Genomic DNA, 19,615 nt, shown 5'->3' with positions numbered 1-19,615 from the left:
TCAAACATCGTCAGCCAAGAAGTATACGGTGATTTTGAGGCGTGAGTTTAGAAAATGTTGTAAACATTCTTTTGTATAGATTCCTTGACTGAATAGGGCCCTAAAGACACAAGTAAAATCTGCTGTACAGTATGCAGTACACGAATATACAGTAAAACATTTGTTCACACATTTACAGGAAGGGACCTCTGAATACAGTTTGATGACGGATTTGTAGGAAAATGCTTGTGCTTTGCGTAGACTCTAAATCGTCATTGACCCCTGACTGGGCACAGCGGCGGGGCGAAACCTCTCTGAAAGTGACAGTGCAATTACCTGGACCACTAGGACTAGATTATCTAATACGGATCCCTTGTGGATTCAGAAAAGGTTGTCGTCGCGGGGCTAGCTTAGACTCAAACAGTACCAGCGGATCTCAACGGGTTGACAAGGAAATCTCAGTATACATATGGTCTATAAAGGATGGATTCTAATGATATTTTAAACTTCAGCAAATATATCAGTTTTATTGTACGTCAAGTAGATTTACACGGCAGTGGAAAAACTAGCCAAAAACAGACTATTTGGCAGCTGAATTCTGTATTATTTTTTACGGTAATTATTCTTGTTCTAAACAAACATAATTTGTTGCTGTTGTTTAAGTCTTTGAAAAGTAACTTTAGGTGTCTAACAAGCCGATGTAGATATTTATGAGCCATGTTTTCTGTCACAGTTGCAAGCAGGCTTTCATCTGTATAAGTAGATTGAATGTTACTTTCCGGTTTTAGAGTTGGTGGCTAAGTTCAAATGTTCACCACTCATTTCTTTTTAGTTGAAAGAACATGTCCATTAATGGGTGTAATCAACAATTATGCAACACGTATTTGTTTTTACAAAAATGGGCCATAAAAGGTGGAAGTGGTATGGGTATTTGGGCAAAGCACATATATTGAATTGGACCATAATTGTGGAAAATTGACTTTAAATTAATATGTTTCTTTGTAATTGTATCTGAAATGAAAAACTGATGCAAAATTACCGAATTAAAATGTACTAAAGTGATTTGCAATATAATATATTATCTTTAATATAGCCTTAGTTAGGTTTTATTTAGATTTTTTAAAATACAAGGTGAATTTTCAAATTTTATGAAATTGGATTGGGATGAATGGGCTGTTTTTGGAAAAATTTGCATTAGTTTAGTGTTTTTTTTCATTGAATTTAACTTGATATGATTGAATTTGACTTTGTAAAGTGCCTCGAGATGACATTTCATGAATTGGCACTATATAAATAAAATTGAATTGAATTGAATTAACATCTGTTTGACAACAGTGTTTTAAAAAAAGGGATGAGGAGAATTCCTGTGGTATAATGCTCCAAACACAGGACACCCATGGATATGGAGTAAGAGTTGCAGGACGTTTCATACCATCTATGATGCAATTTATATCAACCGGTGGGTTCGTATAAGTTTGACAATATCTAATACCTACTCATGTGCTTATGTGGCTCTAATAAAAAGTATTTACCTTCAACGAGTCGCTAAAAAGTTACAATTTCAATGCAATTACAATATGCAAGTAAATTAAAAGTGAGATTTGAGCATATTTATAGTTTTTTCTCCGTAAATAATCAAAACCACTTTCGCTGTCCAGAGGAATGAATTGACATGCAATGGTTAAGCACATGGGTACGAAGCAGAACTGGAATGGTTTGGGACAAACTGGCAACACATGGGTTCAAGATGAAGGTATTAGCAAAGGGGTTATTTAACTCAGAATCTTTAACCTGGCAGTGGCACAGATAGGGGGTTTCCTCTGAAATATATTCACTTCAGCTCTCAGTCGTAATCTTGTGCTGGACACTGAGTAAACATGGAGGCTGCCAACAGAGTCCACTGTAACTGTTTGAATCTAAGCGGACAGCTGCTGCTGTCACAAAACATGCAGGGTGTTTAAAAAGTCAACACTTAACTTTGTAAGAATTTTATTCTTTTGTTGCTTAGAAAATCTGCCAGTAAATTTAAACCAAACCAAGGTTTACAGCTTTTTTTTTTTACCTCACCATGTTAGTGTCCAGCCTTTTCTTCAAGAAGAGAGCGAATAGAAAATAGAGATTCTGAGCAGGACCAAACATCTTGGCAAGCTTTGATTGCCACGACTGTCCCTGGAAAGCACATTAAGCTTAAGGCCTATGTTAGTCTAACATTATTTCACAGATCTTGCCTGCCTGAAAACATGAAAAACAGAATGGCCTTGAAGAAAATGGCCCACTGAGATGAACACTTACAACTTGAAAGAGTAACAGGAAGTGTGTTTCCATTCCTTAGAAAGCTCCTGCTGTTACGTAAGGCAGGGTCCGTTCGGGACAAATGTGACACGCTTTGTGTTTCCCACGTTGTCAGAGTTCAGCTGAGTACAACTTGGTTCATGCACAGGACACAGGTCTTAAATGACCATGCAATACTTCATTTATTTTATATTTAGCAGCAGGGAATATGTAAGCATATACTTACAACTCCTTCTTCATGTGCTATGTCCTGTTTTTGCCCCTCAGCTTTCTGGCTCAAAATGTCATACCAGTTTTATTTGCTGACAAGGAAGCCAACAAAAGCGAAAACACTGGTTAATAAATATCCACTGAAAGATTTTCTCAAGAGGATTTTCTTGTTAGTATTTGGGACTTTTTCTTTAAACAGCCTGTAAGCACGTTAACCCGGGAACATTTGATACTGGCACATTGGTTTTATATAGACCACTCCTTTGATGAGTGCTACAGTGCTTTAAAAAGGATTTGCCTCCTTAGAGATTTCTTCTGTTTTTTTTCTTCTTCACACCTAAATGTTTCAGCTTGTCAGACACATTTTAATGTCAGGCAAAGATAACCTGAGTAAACAATTTTTTTATGTTAATTTAATTTGTTAAGGGAAAAGAGCTTTCCAAATCAACTGGGCATTATGTACATACACACCGGTGACTTTTCTAGGATGACCCAGAACAACATCTAAAGCGAAACAGGGCTTACTTGTTTGAGTTAAAGCAGTACCGTGTAAGTTTTGACACAAGTATCAGCTTAATTTGAAATATATTTAATGATTTTCTAGGTCAATATACGGTACTTGAAGCACTTTGATGCTCCATGCAGGCTGGCCTTCTCAAAAACTCGCCTATGTAAGTTGAGACAACTTACAACAAAACAGATATGACACCTGATCAGACCTATTTTTGTTTGTTTGTTGTAGGATTTAATCTAAAGGTGTGAATGTGGCTTTGTGTTTACAAGTAACTCCATGACTTCTCAGTCTGCTGGTCCATTTCAGAAGGTGTGTGTCCTGTTACATCTGCTGTAAATCTGACACAGCACTTCATAAATTCAACGTAGCGATGGTCATATGTTGTAGGGGGGGGGGGGGTGTTAGTGTGGTGGTTTGGTCCAACTTTGCTGCTTCATGGCATAGAAAACTTGCTATTGTTAATCTAAACGCATGCTCCGTTATTCAGCAGAAAAATATCCAGTCATCAGTTTGTTACTTTAAATTCAAGCAGACTTGGATTACACATTAGGACTATGATCCAAAGCAGGCCCACAAATTCATTTCTGAGTGAAAAAAAAGAAAAAAGATTGATGAACGAAAACATCTTACAGTCTTGTCACAGTCTGGATTTCAATCCAATTAAGAGGATGTGGCCTTAACTGAAATTGGCTAGTCATGCTCTGAAATCCTACAAAATGGCTGAACTTAAACAATTTAGCAAAAAAAAAGTTGGCAGAATTTCTTTCACTGCGACGTGACTAACTTATTGCCAGTCATTGAAAATGCTTGATGCCATGTGTTGCCACAGATGGTTTGGGGGGCAAATACCTTTTTCACATGACGCCAGGTTGATTTGGGAGAGTCTTCTTCCATTAGTAAAGGAATTTAGTATTTGAAAAACAGATTTTTCTATTTACTCAGGTTGTGTTTGACCGATACTAAAATCTACTCGATGATGTGAAACGTCCAAGTTGGAAGTTAAAGGAACAACACATAACGAGTTCTCAGAGTCTTTCCTTTAGTCTATTTGGATGGCTTTGGACATAGAGTTTGAGTTTCATCAGGTGGTTATTTGTTGTGCTCATATTCAGAGTGTGTTGCTACCACTAAAGATTGAGTCACCTGATCTAATAGCAACCAAGGTGCTACGTGAGGTCTAAACCTGCAATTTGGCAATCATCTTGTATAATTGCTAAGAAAGCTAACCCTAACCCAGGTTAACTGATGTCACTTACAAGACTTCCTATTTACAAGAAAATAAACAATAGATACTTTTTGTACAGATTAAAGTAAGAGGTAGAGAGACATAACAAAACACACAACAATGCCTCTGAAGCGCGGTGTAGTTTCACAAAAACTAACGACGCTGTAGATCGCAGCTCACAGTCAGACTCTGTAATGAGATGTTGTGTTTTTGACTGCTGGGCTTGGAGATCCTCGTTTCCAGAAGCCACGGTGGATTATAGGGGTGCCTGTGCATGTTTTCTGACACTACAGTAAGGCTGGTTCGAGTCCCTGCTGCATTTGATTTGACCGGACTCCCAGGTAGCACAGCTTCCTTTTCGAGTCAAGGCAGGTGGATGGAGCAGAAGTAGGGAAGAGCTCAGGCGGTGATGGGTTCGTTTTGTGGAGCGACGTAGCAGCGGCGGCGGGCGGGCGGCAAGTTGGTGTGGAGGGAACAAGCCCTGAGTGTGGGACAACAGTGCATGCTTCTCCTAAACTAAAACATGCTGTATTTATTTAAAGAGAACAGAATATTGACTGTACACAATGAAAGAAAAAAAAAGAAAGAAAAAGAAACAGAAAATGGCTCCAGGGCCTAAATGTTTTCGAACAAATTCACAACCTCCAGGTTCTGCCTGCGAAAAGGTTTTCACATTGATCGGTATAAATTGTTTTCACCTGAAAAAAACCCTCTCCACTTTCCACATGTAAACATTTAAGTATCAAGAGATTTTTGTGAACGGTCGAGGAAGTGGATACAGAGGAATAAAGAAGAATGGACAGTGTTTTTGTCAAAACAGTCTCACCAGTTCGGACTCCTTCAGCCTGGAGGCCTTACTGTTCCCTCCTCCCCACGCAGTCCGGTGATGAAGTTACCACTACCCTTCAAACACGTCAGCGCAAAGTCCCGTCTTCACAAAAACGTGGCAGCGTCCCCGTCGGGGCTACCCACTGTAGCCAAACATTCCCGAAAGTGCAACATGAGACAGCGGGTGAAGTTCACCGTGTGCTCACAAGCTTCCAGTGAAGACTAAAGCGAGAAAAGGAAGCTCAAAGAGAGGATTAGAAGCCGGTTAGGATGGCCAGCTGATGTGGAGGGTGGAGCCTTGCCCTTTAGATCCGGCTTACCCGTCTGGTATGGAGGGGATGGATTGCTGGAGGTGGACAGGGGGTGTAAGGTGGAGGCTGGGGACCCGGTTTGATCCCTCGGGTCCTCATGTAGGAAAGAAACTGGTCTGGGATTTCGGCTAGCACTTCTTTAGCCAGGCGAGCCATGCTGAGGATGTGGTTTCCTCGCCGGTCGATGTAGTCTCTGAAAGGAACAAACTAAGAAGGAGAAGAAGAGAGAAGGAAGATGTAAATTGATTGTGCAAGGGGTAGAGAAAGAGAGAGAGAGAGAGATCAGAAAACTGGAGGAAGATGCAAAAAAAAGGAAAATATTGAAAACATCATAGAAGCAAAAAGAAAGAGTGGCATACAAAGAAGGGAGGCAGAAAAACAGCAGATATTTTCCCATTGATCACAAATCCCAGATTTCCCATTTAACAGAGTGAACGGTTTCATAGCCAGACCAAAGAATCTGTACCTGAACAATGTCCCTTTCCGCATATCGTCCTTGGGATGAGATCCTCTCTTCATCCCCGTCTAGCTCAATCATTTCTGCGGAGGAACAAACATCAGTTTTTTTACTGTCAGTAGAATTAAGAGAACAGTTAAAGCTGCAATAGGTAACTTTTGTAAAAAAATATTTTTTACATATTTATTAAAACTGTCACAATCTCCTGAGAGTGAAATATGAGACGGAAAATTTGGGTGGTAAATCTGTGTGCCTCGTCCCAGTAGTCCTATAGTCATTTGCAGAAATAAATTGCTCCTGGTCAGAAACAACCAATCGGCACCAGAAGTAATGTCTAAAGCAGTGTCAATCACTGATGTGTATGCGCTGGTCACAATCCCTCGCCGCACAGCGCTACCGCCATTCAAGCTCAAGATGGTTGATGGGCTGCAGCTGTGTGGAGAAATGGCGGAGAAACAACCTGCTGCACAGTAAAACTGCTAATTTGTCAAGAGGCACCTGCTCAGAAAATAAAGGCACGTAAACAGAAGAAGACTGATGACAAGAGCGAAGCTAGAAAAAAAGAATTATATCGAGGTGTTGGGAGCTGCGCGTCCTGAAAGGATTCCTTAAGTTGAAGTTGAATTTACTGACCTAAAGATGATCTGATTTAAAAGGCAAAACAACTGCAGATAGTAACATTCTTTATCTATTTATGCAAGGTTTCTTCTTATTTAGCTATTTTCTGAATTGCATGATAATGTCTGTAGCCTAAATGGTCATCTAGAAGTCTGCTTGCGTGATGCCATCTCTTTGCTTTTGCATGGAGCGCTTCTCACTTTCCAGGCTGGTGCGTAAAAGCAGAGAAAGAGATGCGTTGATCTGCAGCAACACGGTTCAATGTCCGTGTATTTGCTCCGCGATCCAAAGACCAATTTACCTTCCAACACTCTTCTATTCTCCTCCCAGAGTTGTGTGCTGTGCAACACTGATGCCGAGTTTGGTTTTCTCCACCTTTTCTCTCCATTTTATGCTGGTTGTTTTGCCAAATACGAACGGTTTATACAGGCAAAGAATCCCAGCAAAATGCTGATAGGTGAGCGCGCATTAATATCAGACAGATAAAGTAGTAAAATTACTGGCGAGTAAAAATAAATAAGCAAATCAAAATAATAATCAGTATGTAAAAAAGGTGTGTTCAAACTTTGTTATGCTATGTGACATCAACTAATTTTGCTAAGTTACAGCATCATGACGCACATTACTTAATCAAGTCTAATCGGTTCATTTTTTTGATCACTAGGAGCGCATTTATGTTTTTTATGCTTTTTTCTTGTACTATCAGCCAATCACAGCTCTTAAAAGACAGCGTCACACCTAGCAACGGGGTCAACCACACCTCCTCACTAAAACAAAAATGTCTGTCATCTCCTTACTCAGAGTCGCTCTCAGCATCAATCTGAATCACTCTGGAGCTGAGACTGCTAGGTAGGAATCTTTAGGCTAAGCTACGAGCTTTCTGAGAGGACTGAGAATCTTTGTGAATACGGACACTGGTTTATGGAGTGCATGACTAGTCATTGACCTTTCATCCGATTGTCCCACCTGAGCTAAAGATCTCTGCAGCTCCTCCAGAGTTACCATTGGCCTGTTTGGCTGATTAATATTCCTTGCCCAGATTGTCCATTTAGGTGAATGGCTATGCAAATTCAGTTACAATCTATCATTTTTCATTTATCTAATGATGGATTGAACAGTGCTCTGTGTGATGTTTATGGCTTTTAATGTTGTTTTATTCTTCACAATGTTCTCCCTGACATGTCTCCTGTGTGTTCCTCAGTCTTCATGATGTTGTGTGTTCCTTAATGTTCCCTAACAAACCTTGGAGGCTTTCAAAGAACAGCTGACTTCATACTGAGATTAAACTACACACAAGTGGACGCTATTCACTAATTAGGTGAGTTCTGAATTGCTTCCACTTATATTTACGGGTATCGGAGTAAAGGGAGCTCAATACAAATGCATGCCACACTTTTCCGATTTTTCTTGATAAAAATCTTTAAAAAAAAACCTGTTGCAGTTTGTTGCTGCAATATGATAAAATATGAAAAGGTCCGGGGATGTGAACACTGTTACAAAGCTCTATATCCCTTTGAACAGCTTAGTGAACAGGTCTACACAGTCTGTTTTTTAATCTGCTGAAATTATATGCATGTCAGTGGCTCACATATCCTCGGAGACAATGCCAGATATGGAATGATGCAGAGAATCTGCACGGCTGAGCGTGATGCCATGCGGCTGTTAGTTACATATAACTGTGGCCTTCGGGGAAGCATCATAAAATATGTTTAAGTAAATCCAGCAATAGATACCACAGGGACATTAAACAGCCAGGCAGATTGGATTCAGACGTGTTATCCTTTTTTTAGTTCCTTGGTGGAACGCATTGCTCATCTTGATTGAGCTTGTTTTCAGAGCGGTCTGCTCCGGGATTTCACAAACAACACAAGTGAGAATGTGACGCATGGACAATTGTATAGGAAAAACAAATATCCATCAACTTTTCCTGAGAGGTAAAGGTTACCCCCCCTCCTGCTTTATTTCATGGCGCAGGACAACAACATGTTTGGAAAAGCCTGTAAACAATTTCCGGTCACAAACAGAACGCCCAGGCCGTGGGCGACATGAGCTGGGAGAAATAGCGATTTTATAGCGAGAAATAGACGCGATTTTTTGACTGAGCTGCAATACTTTTCATTGTGATTCAGACAGGTGCAGTTCATTTTAAAGATGCTGTTTTAGCGCGTGTTCAGACCGGAACAGGGAAACAGGGAAAACCGGGGCTGCAGGGAGCTGAGGTGTGTTTCCATGGGCGTGTTTACCTGCTGGATGTAACCGCTGTGAAAGTTTTTATTTTTCTGATTTAATATCATCTTTATGGAGCGCTCTGTTATTGTTACTCTATGCTGCTCTACCATAGTGTCTCGCTCGCTGGCTCGTCATCGGACACAAATCAAATTAAACGTCTTCGTGTTTGTGTTTTGCGGCGTAAACTGTGAGTCAGACTCAGATATAGAAGCTGGTCTACGAAATGAAGAAAGTGAGAACACACACAGGTAGATCATCAGAATTTAGTCAATGAATCCACCTGGATGGTCTCTGCTTCAGAGACGTTTCAGGTTGTCTGTGGAGGTGTGGCCGATCTGAGCGTCTCTTTCTGTCTCTAGCTCCAGGCGGAACCACCAATGCACCTGAAAATCCTCAAGATTCTGTTGTGGATGTTGTGTGTTACTTTATTGCAATTTAATTCAAATTAAGTTGTAATTTTATTTCCATAACCTTTGTTATGAAGGTTTTGTTGTAACTGTAACTGCAATTTTGAATAATTTTATTTGGAAGATTGGGGGTGCGGCAACCCGGTCGGGACACTAAAGGGCGTGCTAAAAAAAGTTTGGGAACCGCTGGATTAAAGAATGTCATTGTTATAGTAATTGTTGTAAGAAGAGACAATAAGAGTAGTAACAATGGAGGAGACAATGCAAACATGTAGAAGAAGGAGCTTACATCAAAAGTGAACATTTTCATGTAAATAATAAATCCTACCATTGCTACAGTGAAATGTGGTGGTGGCAGGATCATGCTGTGGGGGTAGTTTTCTGCAGCAGGGAAGATGGTCAGAGTTGTTGGAAGGATGGATGGATCAAAATACAAACCAGTGGCAGAAAAAAAAACTCTTAAAGGCTACAGAAGCCAACAACCAGAGCTACAATGGAAAGGTTTAGATGAAAGATATTCATCTATTAGAATGTCCACAGAATGTTCACAGATGTCCTCTAACCTATCTGATTTAGCTTAAGCAACACCGTAAAGACAGGTGTGCAAAAACGGCAGTGTTTAGATGTGAAAAGCTGGTAGAGACCCCACAAGACTAAAGGCTCCATTATACTCGCACATTGGGTTGTTGCGCAGAACTGCGAACTGGACGCAAGCCCATATAAGCACTGTAGATCTTTATACTTGACACAGACGTAGGTAGTAGGTGCAGTATTCTCCAAAAACACAGGGGGCAGTACCCAACATAAGTGGAAATGAAGTAAAAAGAGAACAAACAGTTGATGTCACACTTCCAAAATGGTTGTGCGCCGTATTGTAAACAAGCATGAAGAAAAGTAGGTGTGTTTATGGCAGCTTAACAGAAATAAACAGAGAGCTAGAGACCTAGAAGAAGATGGTATGTTCACCTGTTGCATCACCGAATGTTAAGCGATGATGGCAATGTCGCAGAATCTCTGCCTGGGGGTCGGTTTGCTTTGCCTGATCTGCAATGCCGACGGGGCGGATAAGGCATGATTGGCCCAGCTCTTCTACGGCGTTGGGACATTCTTGTTGTACTAAACTTTTTTACTCCATCATGATACACTGAAATCCGGGACATTTCCAGAGACAGCTTTCACCAGGGACAGGTCACCCAAAACGTGGACTGTCCCCAGAAAACAGGGACGTCTGGTCACCCTACAATAAACTCACTGCTAAAAGTATGCCAGTATTTCTGTATGCTGTTTTCAGTCACAGAATAAACAGAAACAACATTTAACAAAATTATACAGCTTGAAACTTCTGGGCCATTTCATGTCAGTACAAGCAAACTTATTTGGCGAAGGCTCCTTTAAATTCCCCCATTTTGAATGAACTTGCCTGTGCGGTCCGCGGCAAGTTACAAAAACTCGGAGGTGCTCGACACCACGGCAGCTCACGGGGCCTGCGCTCGGGGACGGAAACAGCGCAACTGCATTACTTTTGGTGCGCGCACCATCGCAGCTGTTAAATGTAGCGAGTATAAAACTAGCCTAGCAGCAGCAAAAGGGGATTTCAGACACTATGGACTGAAGGGGATAAATGAGAACGTATTCACAGAATGCCTGCATTTAAGATGTTTAATTATAAAAACATAACACGTAAAAACCATTGATCATTTACAGTTTATCCCAAAAAATAAAAGTAATTGAAGTCTTTGGTTGTAATGTGACAAAATGTAGTAAAAGTGTATGGAGTGTGATTACTTTTGCAAGATATTCTATGTTGTGCACGAACACGGGGAGCGGATGAGCCATGTGGGAGACGAGATAGGAAGTAGAGCAAAGGCTGGAGGCACAAGGTTACTGCGTGCTAATCAGTCACATATACACACCTCACGCTGCTTACCATCAAATTCTGCTGGTCCAACTCCAACTATTATAATGGACATGGGCAGAGATGCAGCCTGCAAAGGGTAAAAAGCAGACAGAGTTTGGACATCAATGGTAGGAATGCAGCTACAGTCACTGAGTTCTCCATTAGCTCTCTTACAGTCGCAGGCTGTCACTGAAGTACCCATGCAAATTACTAACTGCACGGTAAATGAAACAGTGGGAAAAGAAGCCCTCTAGAAAATGTCATCGCTATAGTTAAGACAGGTGGGGGTTGTTCAGTTCTGCTTGCCATCCGTAGCATGTGCCTCTCACCGAAGCAGTTTCTAATTTCATGCATCTACAACCTTGTCTAAATCTCCCAAAGCTTGTCGGCTCACAAATGATTCCAATTTACATCCACCCCTGCCCCGAGCCTCTGTTCAACTGCAATATTGTTTATTAAATCTCGGCCAAGTGGGACAACAAAGCGGGGTTCTAGCGATGAGTGATGAACAGAGGTTTGAAAGAGTTTCATAACTTCCTCCAGTTATTAGACAGAGGCCTAAAATTGCCGGAGAAATGAGGGACATAGGGCCTCCACAGGCAAGGAAATGATTACTCTCAACCCTTGTTTTACAACATTACACCAGATTAGGGAGGGAGAAGGGGCTAAATGATTGGTGAAGCCAAGCAATTTAGAGCAACAACTGGGGCAACTGGGGTTCCAAATGTTTGAGATCACCTGAAATCACTACGTATTAACTCCATGCAAGCTCATTAGAGTTATTAAAGCTGAACACAGCAGGACCAAGAGGTTCAGAGACAAGGTGGTAGAGCAGGAAGGCGGGGGTGACCACGCTGCCATTGCTCCTCCCTCACTCCCTAATTAGTGGAGATAAGAGACCGAGTGTAGGAAGCATGAGAAGGCTCTGCTTTTTATAGTCTCCCTTTCATACTGGGTGTTTGCTGGTTTATCAGGACCTTTGTTGGAGTCTTAATTATAGCGAAACCTCCAGGGTTTCTCGCTAATTTTACAGTGTATTAGCAGCATGATGGTGTGCTGCTGCCCACGATACTGTGAATCTCATTTATTGTATCTTTACAAGACAAAGGGATTTTAAACTAGTGAAGGAAACATGAAAGTCTAATTTAAAAAATATATATATATATTTAATGTTCAGGGTTCTTTATGACTTGTGTTGATACTTTTGAACACTTCAAAATTAATGGTAATTAATAGTTTTTTTCTAAAAGGGCTTGGCTACTAAAGTACTATATGCGTATTATGTAGGGGGATCTGATCAGGTCTTTTTTTGCCCTGATCAGAGTGATTTAAAGTTTAGATATTAATGTACGCTGAAATAAAAATAATCTGTGCCGTGTATCTGCAGCTTTGAAGCACACTAAAACAACATTTCATCAGTATTACATGGTCCACATTAGTATTCATATTACATCTTACTTAATTTAGTCCCCAGTGATCTTGTGGAGTCTCCTCTATCAGGTACCAATATTTTGTCCCACCTTGAGTGGCTGCAGCTGAACTTTAAAACGATGCTCCAACTCATGCAAGCAAGCATGGGTTGGAGCATCCGCTGATCCCACGCTGTGATTTAATTTGGCCTGTCACTTGGTGGCTGTTATCGGCAATCACTTCCACTTTTCTATAATACCACTGACAACTGAATGGGAAATATTTAGAAATTGACAACTGGACCTACAGGACGGTTGGTATCCTGCCAAACCATGATGGAATTCACAGAGCTCCTGAGAGCGAACCATTTTTTTCCAAAATATTTGCTGCATATTATATGATGTGTTGTCAAGCTGAAACGAAGGAGTACTTTTTTCGTTTTGACTTTTATCTTGAGGTCGTTAAGATTTGTCGTTGCATTATTGTTCCGTTTTTTTTTTTTTGTTAGTTTTGTTTTTTAAAACCAAAAAACGCTAAATACGATAGTTCATAAAAAATGTTGATGTTTGTAGCAACAGTTTGCATGCCGAAGTGGCATTTTTATACATCTGTGGAGAGGTTGGAAGACCTAAATTCAAATATTTGGAATGGTGAGCTAATATTCCTGGCAATATAGTTTACATCTGACTGCTCTAAAACTGTATTAATAAACACACATCTTGCTCTGGCTGAAAATGGTTTCCTTTGGATCAGCTAAGATAAGCACTACGTTAACCATAGCATAATTTCTCTTTGTTTTGATACGACTCATTGATAGTTGACCTAGGTGTACGTTTCAGAATCCCTCAACTACACACAAAGCTTACAGAAAAACAATGTTCTCCTGCTTCATAAGGCCCAGCACTGTGCTTTGCACACTGGAAAATATATAGACTAGCAACCTGTGCGGTTTTCCCAAGGACACATGCCTGGGAATAGATGGACTAGCTGAAGAAGCCAATACAGTCTCATTCTCTGTGGATACTAATGCGAGTAGCCAAAAACACCTAGATTGTTGGGAAAAATTCTAAATCATTAGACAAAAAAAAAAGTTGAAGTGTGTTCTGTTGTAGCAACAAGGTGTGATGGACAGGGAATCTGTCTAGGTTGCCTTTTGCCCCCCTGCAAGGATTTAGTGGTTATAGAAAATGGATGGTAATTATTGCTTAGTATTATGTATCGTAACTGCGATTCGGTTTTTACCCTCGCCAGTAGCCTACTTTATTTTCTATTTATGCATTAAAAAGAATAAAAATGAACATGTACATTTACTATGGACTCCTTGGTCTGCGCCATGTCAGTGATGACACCATCCGAGATGATGAGAAGGATGAAGTACTGCGAGCCGTCTGTCACTGCTGAGGCATACCTGGCATTGGAAAAGACGGGAGGTGAAGGAATCATTAAACAAACTTCGACGCGTGCAAGTGGAGAACTTGCACTTCAATGAAACATTTAATCGTGACCTTTATTAAAGGGCATAAAACATGCGAGGTCTGTCTAATACTTACTCCACAGACAAGTTTCATTTGTTACAGGGAAGCAAAATATGGGAGCATCAAATTTTATGGATGGGCAGATATTAACTTTCTGGAGTCGCCGTTTAATAACTCAATATCTCAAGCCTCTATCACTAATTATTTTATTACAGAAAAACTCATTTTACGAAATTACTCCACAGGGATCAGTGAAACTGTAGCCTTATTTTATTAAAGAAATACTGACCAATTAGTCAGTCATCACCGCTGTTAAACTGAGAGTTGCAACAAACATCCATTTATTTCTAAATTTCAGGGTTGTTTTAGGTAATTTAATCACAAATTCTACTGAGACAGCAGACAGATGTCAAGTGCCTCGCAAACGTCCCAAGAACAAGCTGTTTGTGACTTTAATTCAAAAACATCATTCATCTCACACAAGATCTGGTGACAGCCCCAATCGTTACTGCGAGAACGCAAACATTTCAGTACCATAAAAAATGTACACGCTAAGTCGTCAAATGTAACTCATCAAATGAATAAAACATTTGTGAGCAGCACCACTTATGATCGAAAAGACACAGAGCGTTGTAAATTAGGGTCGGGCCTCTTATTTATTTAGCTCCGCGAGGAAACAAAGTGGGTTGACTGTTACGTACACTGAGTCTAAATATCTGAGGTGATCGAGCAGGACAAGGTTTTGCGATTTAACAACACTCTGACGCCACACAGCCGGGCGTTTAAGAATTTGACGGGACATGATGTCAGCTCTTTGGCCATCGCCTTTCTTGCTTTTAGTCAGATGCTCCGGAGGAGCGAGTGGCGAACAATGCAGCTATTCTCAGGCTGAGTGGGTGGACGGAGCTCGCGGGGAGAGATGGGATTTGAAAGCCAGCGATGAAAGGTGGGAAAAGTGCTTGTTACAGTCAGTCTTGAGGATCATGAGACAAGATCTGGCAGTAGGAGATGTCAGGTGGGAGTTGGAAGAAACTGTGGTACAAAACAGGCCTGAACTCTATTTCATTCAGTGGTTATTTATTCATGGCAAAAACAAAGTGCAGCCTGTTTTGAAATCTTGGCTTGAATTAACAATGAATTAACTGGCTTTGATCAAATTCTGAAATGATTTTAATCCAGTCTCGAATGTATAAAAACACACAACAGATTTCTTAGCAATCAAGCAAAATCAAAACGGAAAAGCAGTGCGTAGATAAACTATGGACACCCTGCGATCCAGCAGCTTGTAGCGCCGTCCTTAACAGCCGTAATTTAAAGTAGAGTGAATCTCTGCGACTTTAAGTCTATTGCATGGTTGTAGAGGCTCACACTTCTTTACAGGATTGATTCAGTTCAGTGAAGTTTGCAGATATTTGTATCTGGATCGTCTTAAATTCTGCATATCCACCAAGGCCACAGACATTTAGTCAGGTTGAGCTCTGGACCATGAATGGACCATTGCAGCACCGTGGTTCTTTTCTTTTCATCCATTCTGTTTTGCTCGGGATCACTGTCAATTTACTTGACTCTGGTCAAGCTCCGTCTTCTTTGTCAGGTGGATGGCATGTGAAATTAGAATACTCAAATACTACGAGATTCTCAGGTGCAGTGGCAAGAAAGCAAGCCCGTATAATCAGCCCTCCATCACCACGCTTTACCGTCTATTCAACCAAAACAAACTCTTTTAGTATTTTTTAGTTGTCCTGTCATGAACATTACAATTTAAAATGCTAGCCAAGGCCTGTAGAGAGTGAGAGCCTTAATGCTTCCACTTGTAAATAATATTTTTAATTGCAGAATAATAGATTTCCAGTGATAATAGATTACTGAGAAACATTGCGACAATCTATTTCCAGACTTTTGTAAGGGCAGCTCTAAGCTCATGTGTATCCCTTGTGACATTGTGTTAACCAAAGAAACAAACCTATACCTCCCCTCTTAAATCCTATGGAAGCAGTAAAGTTGTATTCAGTTTATTTAATTTACAGGCTTTCCATTTGACCTTTGTTTGTTGAATAAAAAGGGCAAGTCTGGTTTCCCATTCTTTGGGTTATTTTACAAATATGAGTTTAGAACCTGAAAAAAGTATACCTTTTATTTTGTCCTGAGCTGTAAAACCCAAAAACTGAAAGAATGTTTACTCTCCTTTTCCCGTGACTGTATCTGTAAATTAGGACATTTCTGCTGACAGAATCCTTTAGCATCTGTAAGAGTGCATGTTATTTGTTTTAAATATTTAACAGAGTGAAAAAGCAGATCCTTGCTAATGTTGCTCCAGATGGCCACAGGGACCTATATATGCCGAGCATTAGTCAGCTTAAAGTATTTTTTACAAGCATCCATTGGGATTTATTTATTGCTCGTCTATGAAGCTCATAAGATGAGACATTTACTGTTCCTCTGATTGATGTTTCAAAATTTCTTTCTTCTTTTGCTTGCTCCCAAAGGCAGCAAATCAGTCATTGCCAAACCGAAACATTATTACTGTGCATTTCCACAGCCCTACACAAAGTATTGATTTCTCTGCAGGAGCCATCTGCCCATTTGTTTTAATTACAAATCCCAGTTTAACGGCAGCCAGCTATGACATGAAATCCACCAATGCTGGCTGATCTTACAGACTTTCCCCGCCATGGTAGACATTGTGTGGTGAACCTAAACTGTACAAGATTTTTTGAAAGCGTCAGCTGTGATTTTAATCAACTTACCTGGCCACATGGTTAATGACAGGTGAGAAGTGGGTGGGTCCATATAGGCGCACACTCTTTAGGCTCTGGTAGTAGGCCTCCATTACCCCATCAATGCCTTTGCAGTACGGGTTCTGTGGATTACCATTCTGCACAGAAGCAAAAAAAGAAAAAGAAAAAAAAACATCAAGGGAATTTTAAACCTGTCTCTTTGAATCTGTGAGTTGATCTATCTAACAGACAGCACTTATGCTGTTTAAATCAACAAAACCCTCTAAATAAAATAGCTTTTTTCCTGTTGGAGAATAAAAATCTAGCTCAATTAGGGATTATAGCTAACTAACAAGTAGCAGGCAGCCGAGCTAAAGATTTTTTGTATAACTATTTACATTGTTAGGACTGTTAAAAATTACCTAATCCTGAAATACATTGATTCAAAATATAATTACAGGTTTGCATTAAAATACAGGTGTATTTATATATCAACAACCATCAATTTCAACTCATATATTATATACACTTGAATTATACAGAGACTGATATGTTTAAAGAGTTTATTTCTGTTCTTTTTGATATTTAAGCTTTATGTCTATCAAAAAAATAAATTTTTAGTTAAAATGTTTTGTCATAAAATGTTATTGGACATAAGAGCAATAAAGATATATATATTTAATACATTTAATACAGAAAAGTCCAGTTATGACTATGTGAAAAAACAGCAGTCTTCCCCATGAATGTATCGGCCATCTTTTCATTGGTTTTCTGTGCTATTTAACTTTTAGATTTAGGTTTTTGTTAGCGGCAAGCGATAGTCAGTCGATCAATAAAATCTGTAAAGGATTTAAAGTGCTTTACAGAGACTGAAAACAGAAGAACAGACATTTAACAACCAGAGATACACATGAAAAGAATAATAGGAAATATCAAATTAAGTAAACAGACAGATAAAACAAATAATTACACTGATTATAAAACAATGAAGAATCAAATTTGAGGGAATGTATCAGTTATGGTGGAAAAGGAACTGTGGAAACCCAAATGTGTAGAGTAGAGAGGAAAGCATGAGAAAAATAAAAATATAAAATAAAAAAAGAACACCAAAATTTGAGATTATACATAGTAAAGAAATTAATCCAGAATAATATAGAACAATATTTGTAAAACACACAATAGCATGATTATTAGCTTAAACAGCAATAGCAATAAAATATGAATAGATAATATAGAAGTTGCTAAAACTGAAATAAAATGAACTGTAGTAAATAAATTGCCATAATACATAGCTTTGATCTTAAACTGAAAGATAGACAAAATAAATATGTCTTTAGTTTGCTTTAGAAATGTCCCAACTCTTAGTGGGCTAAGACCTTTAATAGTTTAAATACCAATAAGAACACCTTCATATCAATTCTGAAATGAAAAGGTAGCCAGAGTAGAAACTTTAAAATTGGTTTGATGTGGCCTCGCTTACTTGTCTTTATCAGTATTGTCGAAGAAAAACGGAAGGCCCATGAAGGGGCATTCAATTTAGCCCCACCCCTGATGGCAAAACAGGGCCAGTTTGTAGTGACGTTGTATCTGAAGGAACTCTGCAGTGAATACATCTCTCAGTGAAAAAAGTTACAGCATAAAATGAGGATATCATCATAAGTTTTTACTTTCTAACAATGTTTGACTTTTCAGTGTGTAATTTTTCAATGCCAAATCTCTTTTTCGGTCATTGCAAGTGATTTTTCACTTTTTAACTTTTCAATGTTAGATTTTATAATACCAAATCTCTTTTCAATGTCACTGCAAGCTGTCACTGTTTTAGCTCCATATAATGCAGTTAATGTTCTTTAAGGAGGTCCAGAAAGCAAAGCAATACAATAATCTATTCTACAGATTAGAAAGCTGTGAATCAAAGTCTCTGCATCAGACTGGGAGAGAAATAAATTTAAGTTTAGATTAAAAACATATATTTCTGACTTGACCTGCCAAAGTTTGAAGTTGGGCTGTGTGTTTCTCTTTCTGAGTGTCTGTGCCAATAACTAAAACCTTAGTTTTGTCCTGATTGGGCTAAAGGAAATTTACGAACTAGGACCTAAAACACAGTTAAAATGTACAGCAATGGATCTAACGTCATCAGTTGACATGGCAATATAGAGCTGGGTGTCATCAGCATAGCTATAGAAAAGTATTCCATGACATTTACAGAAAATCCTATCTGCCTGAGCCTGTCTTGTAGCATGGTGTGGTCAACACTATCAAAACCTTCACTAAAGTCCAGTAATTCCAGTACTGATGGATGATAGCAGTCTGACAATGGCAAGGCAAGGCAGGTAAATCCAGAATATAAGATTGTGGTCAAAATGTGGTAATCAGCCATTACATGAATGTTGGACATCTACTTTAGATACTTAGACTTTATTGTCATCTAATTGCACCTTCACAGTGTACATTTGAGCAAAAACCTAATTTCAAACTGGAGAGCCACAGAAATCTCTTTCCCCACTGTCTGCAGTGGCGGATCGCACCGGGGAGCCGCATTGTCCGTGCAAAATGGACAAACATCTTCAAACTAGGACCAAAGCTTGTACAGTCTGTTTTCTGAGGGATCAGAAAGCAAAGCAGGCAAACAGCTTCCACAGCAACCAGCTTTTGTGTTCTGTCTCAACTTTTGCAGGAAAGCTGATCTGAGACTGCAAAAAATGCTAATGCTAGCTGCTAACTGATAACTACCGGCTGTCACTCAGTCTGTTTCATAGCTCATCAGACAAAGGGTGCTGCACGCACACACGGCATGTGCGAATGTTCACAGTGCTGCATGTTTGAGGGGATAGCTGTATTAGTTCAGGGTAAATTACTTTTAACTTTAACTTGTACATGGCAGTGGAAGCTTATAAGAATAATATTCCTCTTTGACCGGGCAGCTGCATTTAAAAAACTAAACGGTGAATGTCGGGAAGCCACTTCAGTGTTGACAGTTATTGTAAGAGAAACAAGCAACCAACTCTATTACCTCTACCTTGTACACAGTATAAATGAATAATCTCAA

The 19,615-nt window shown here is 39.6% G+C and overlaps 1 protein-coding gene across 1 annotated transcript in view; it reads right to left on the bottom strand.

Annotated features, from left to right (window-relative positions):
• Nucleotides 1-3,367: 3,367 nt before the first annotated feature.
• Nucleotides 3,368-19,615, bottom strand: part of LOC105928383 (copine-8) — a 100,523-nt gene continuing 84,275 nt past the window's right edge. Inside the window, exons 14-18 of the mRNA XM_036144889.1 lie at nt 16,600-16,727; nt 13,683-13,785; nt 10,998-11,055; nt 5,826-5,899; nt 3,368-5,566 (exon numbers count right to left, since the gene is read on the bottom strand). Coding sequence (XP_036000782.1) covers nt 5,354-5,566; nt 5,826-5,899; nt 10,998-11,055; nt 13,683-13,785; nt 16,600-16,727 — 576 coding nt within the window. The 3' untranslated portion in view covers nt 3,368-5,353. The remainder of the gene's footprint in view (nt 5,567-5,825; nt 5,900-10,997; nt 11,056-13,682; nt 13,786-16,599; nt 16,728-19,615) is intronic.

Source organism: Fundulus heteroclitus, chromosome 2, assembly GCF_011125445.2.
Source record: "Fundulus heteroclitus isolate FHET01 chromosome 2, MU-UCD_Fhet_4.1, whole genome shotgun sequence".
NCBI lineage: Eukaryota > Metazoa > Chordata > Actinopteri > Cyprinodontiformes > Fundulidae > Fundulus > Fundulus heteroclitus.
This window is presented reverse-complemented; position numbering and strand designations above follow the sequence as displayed.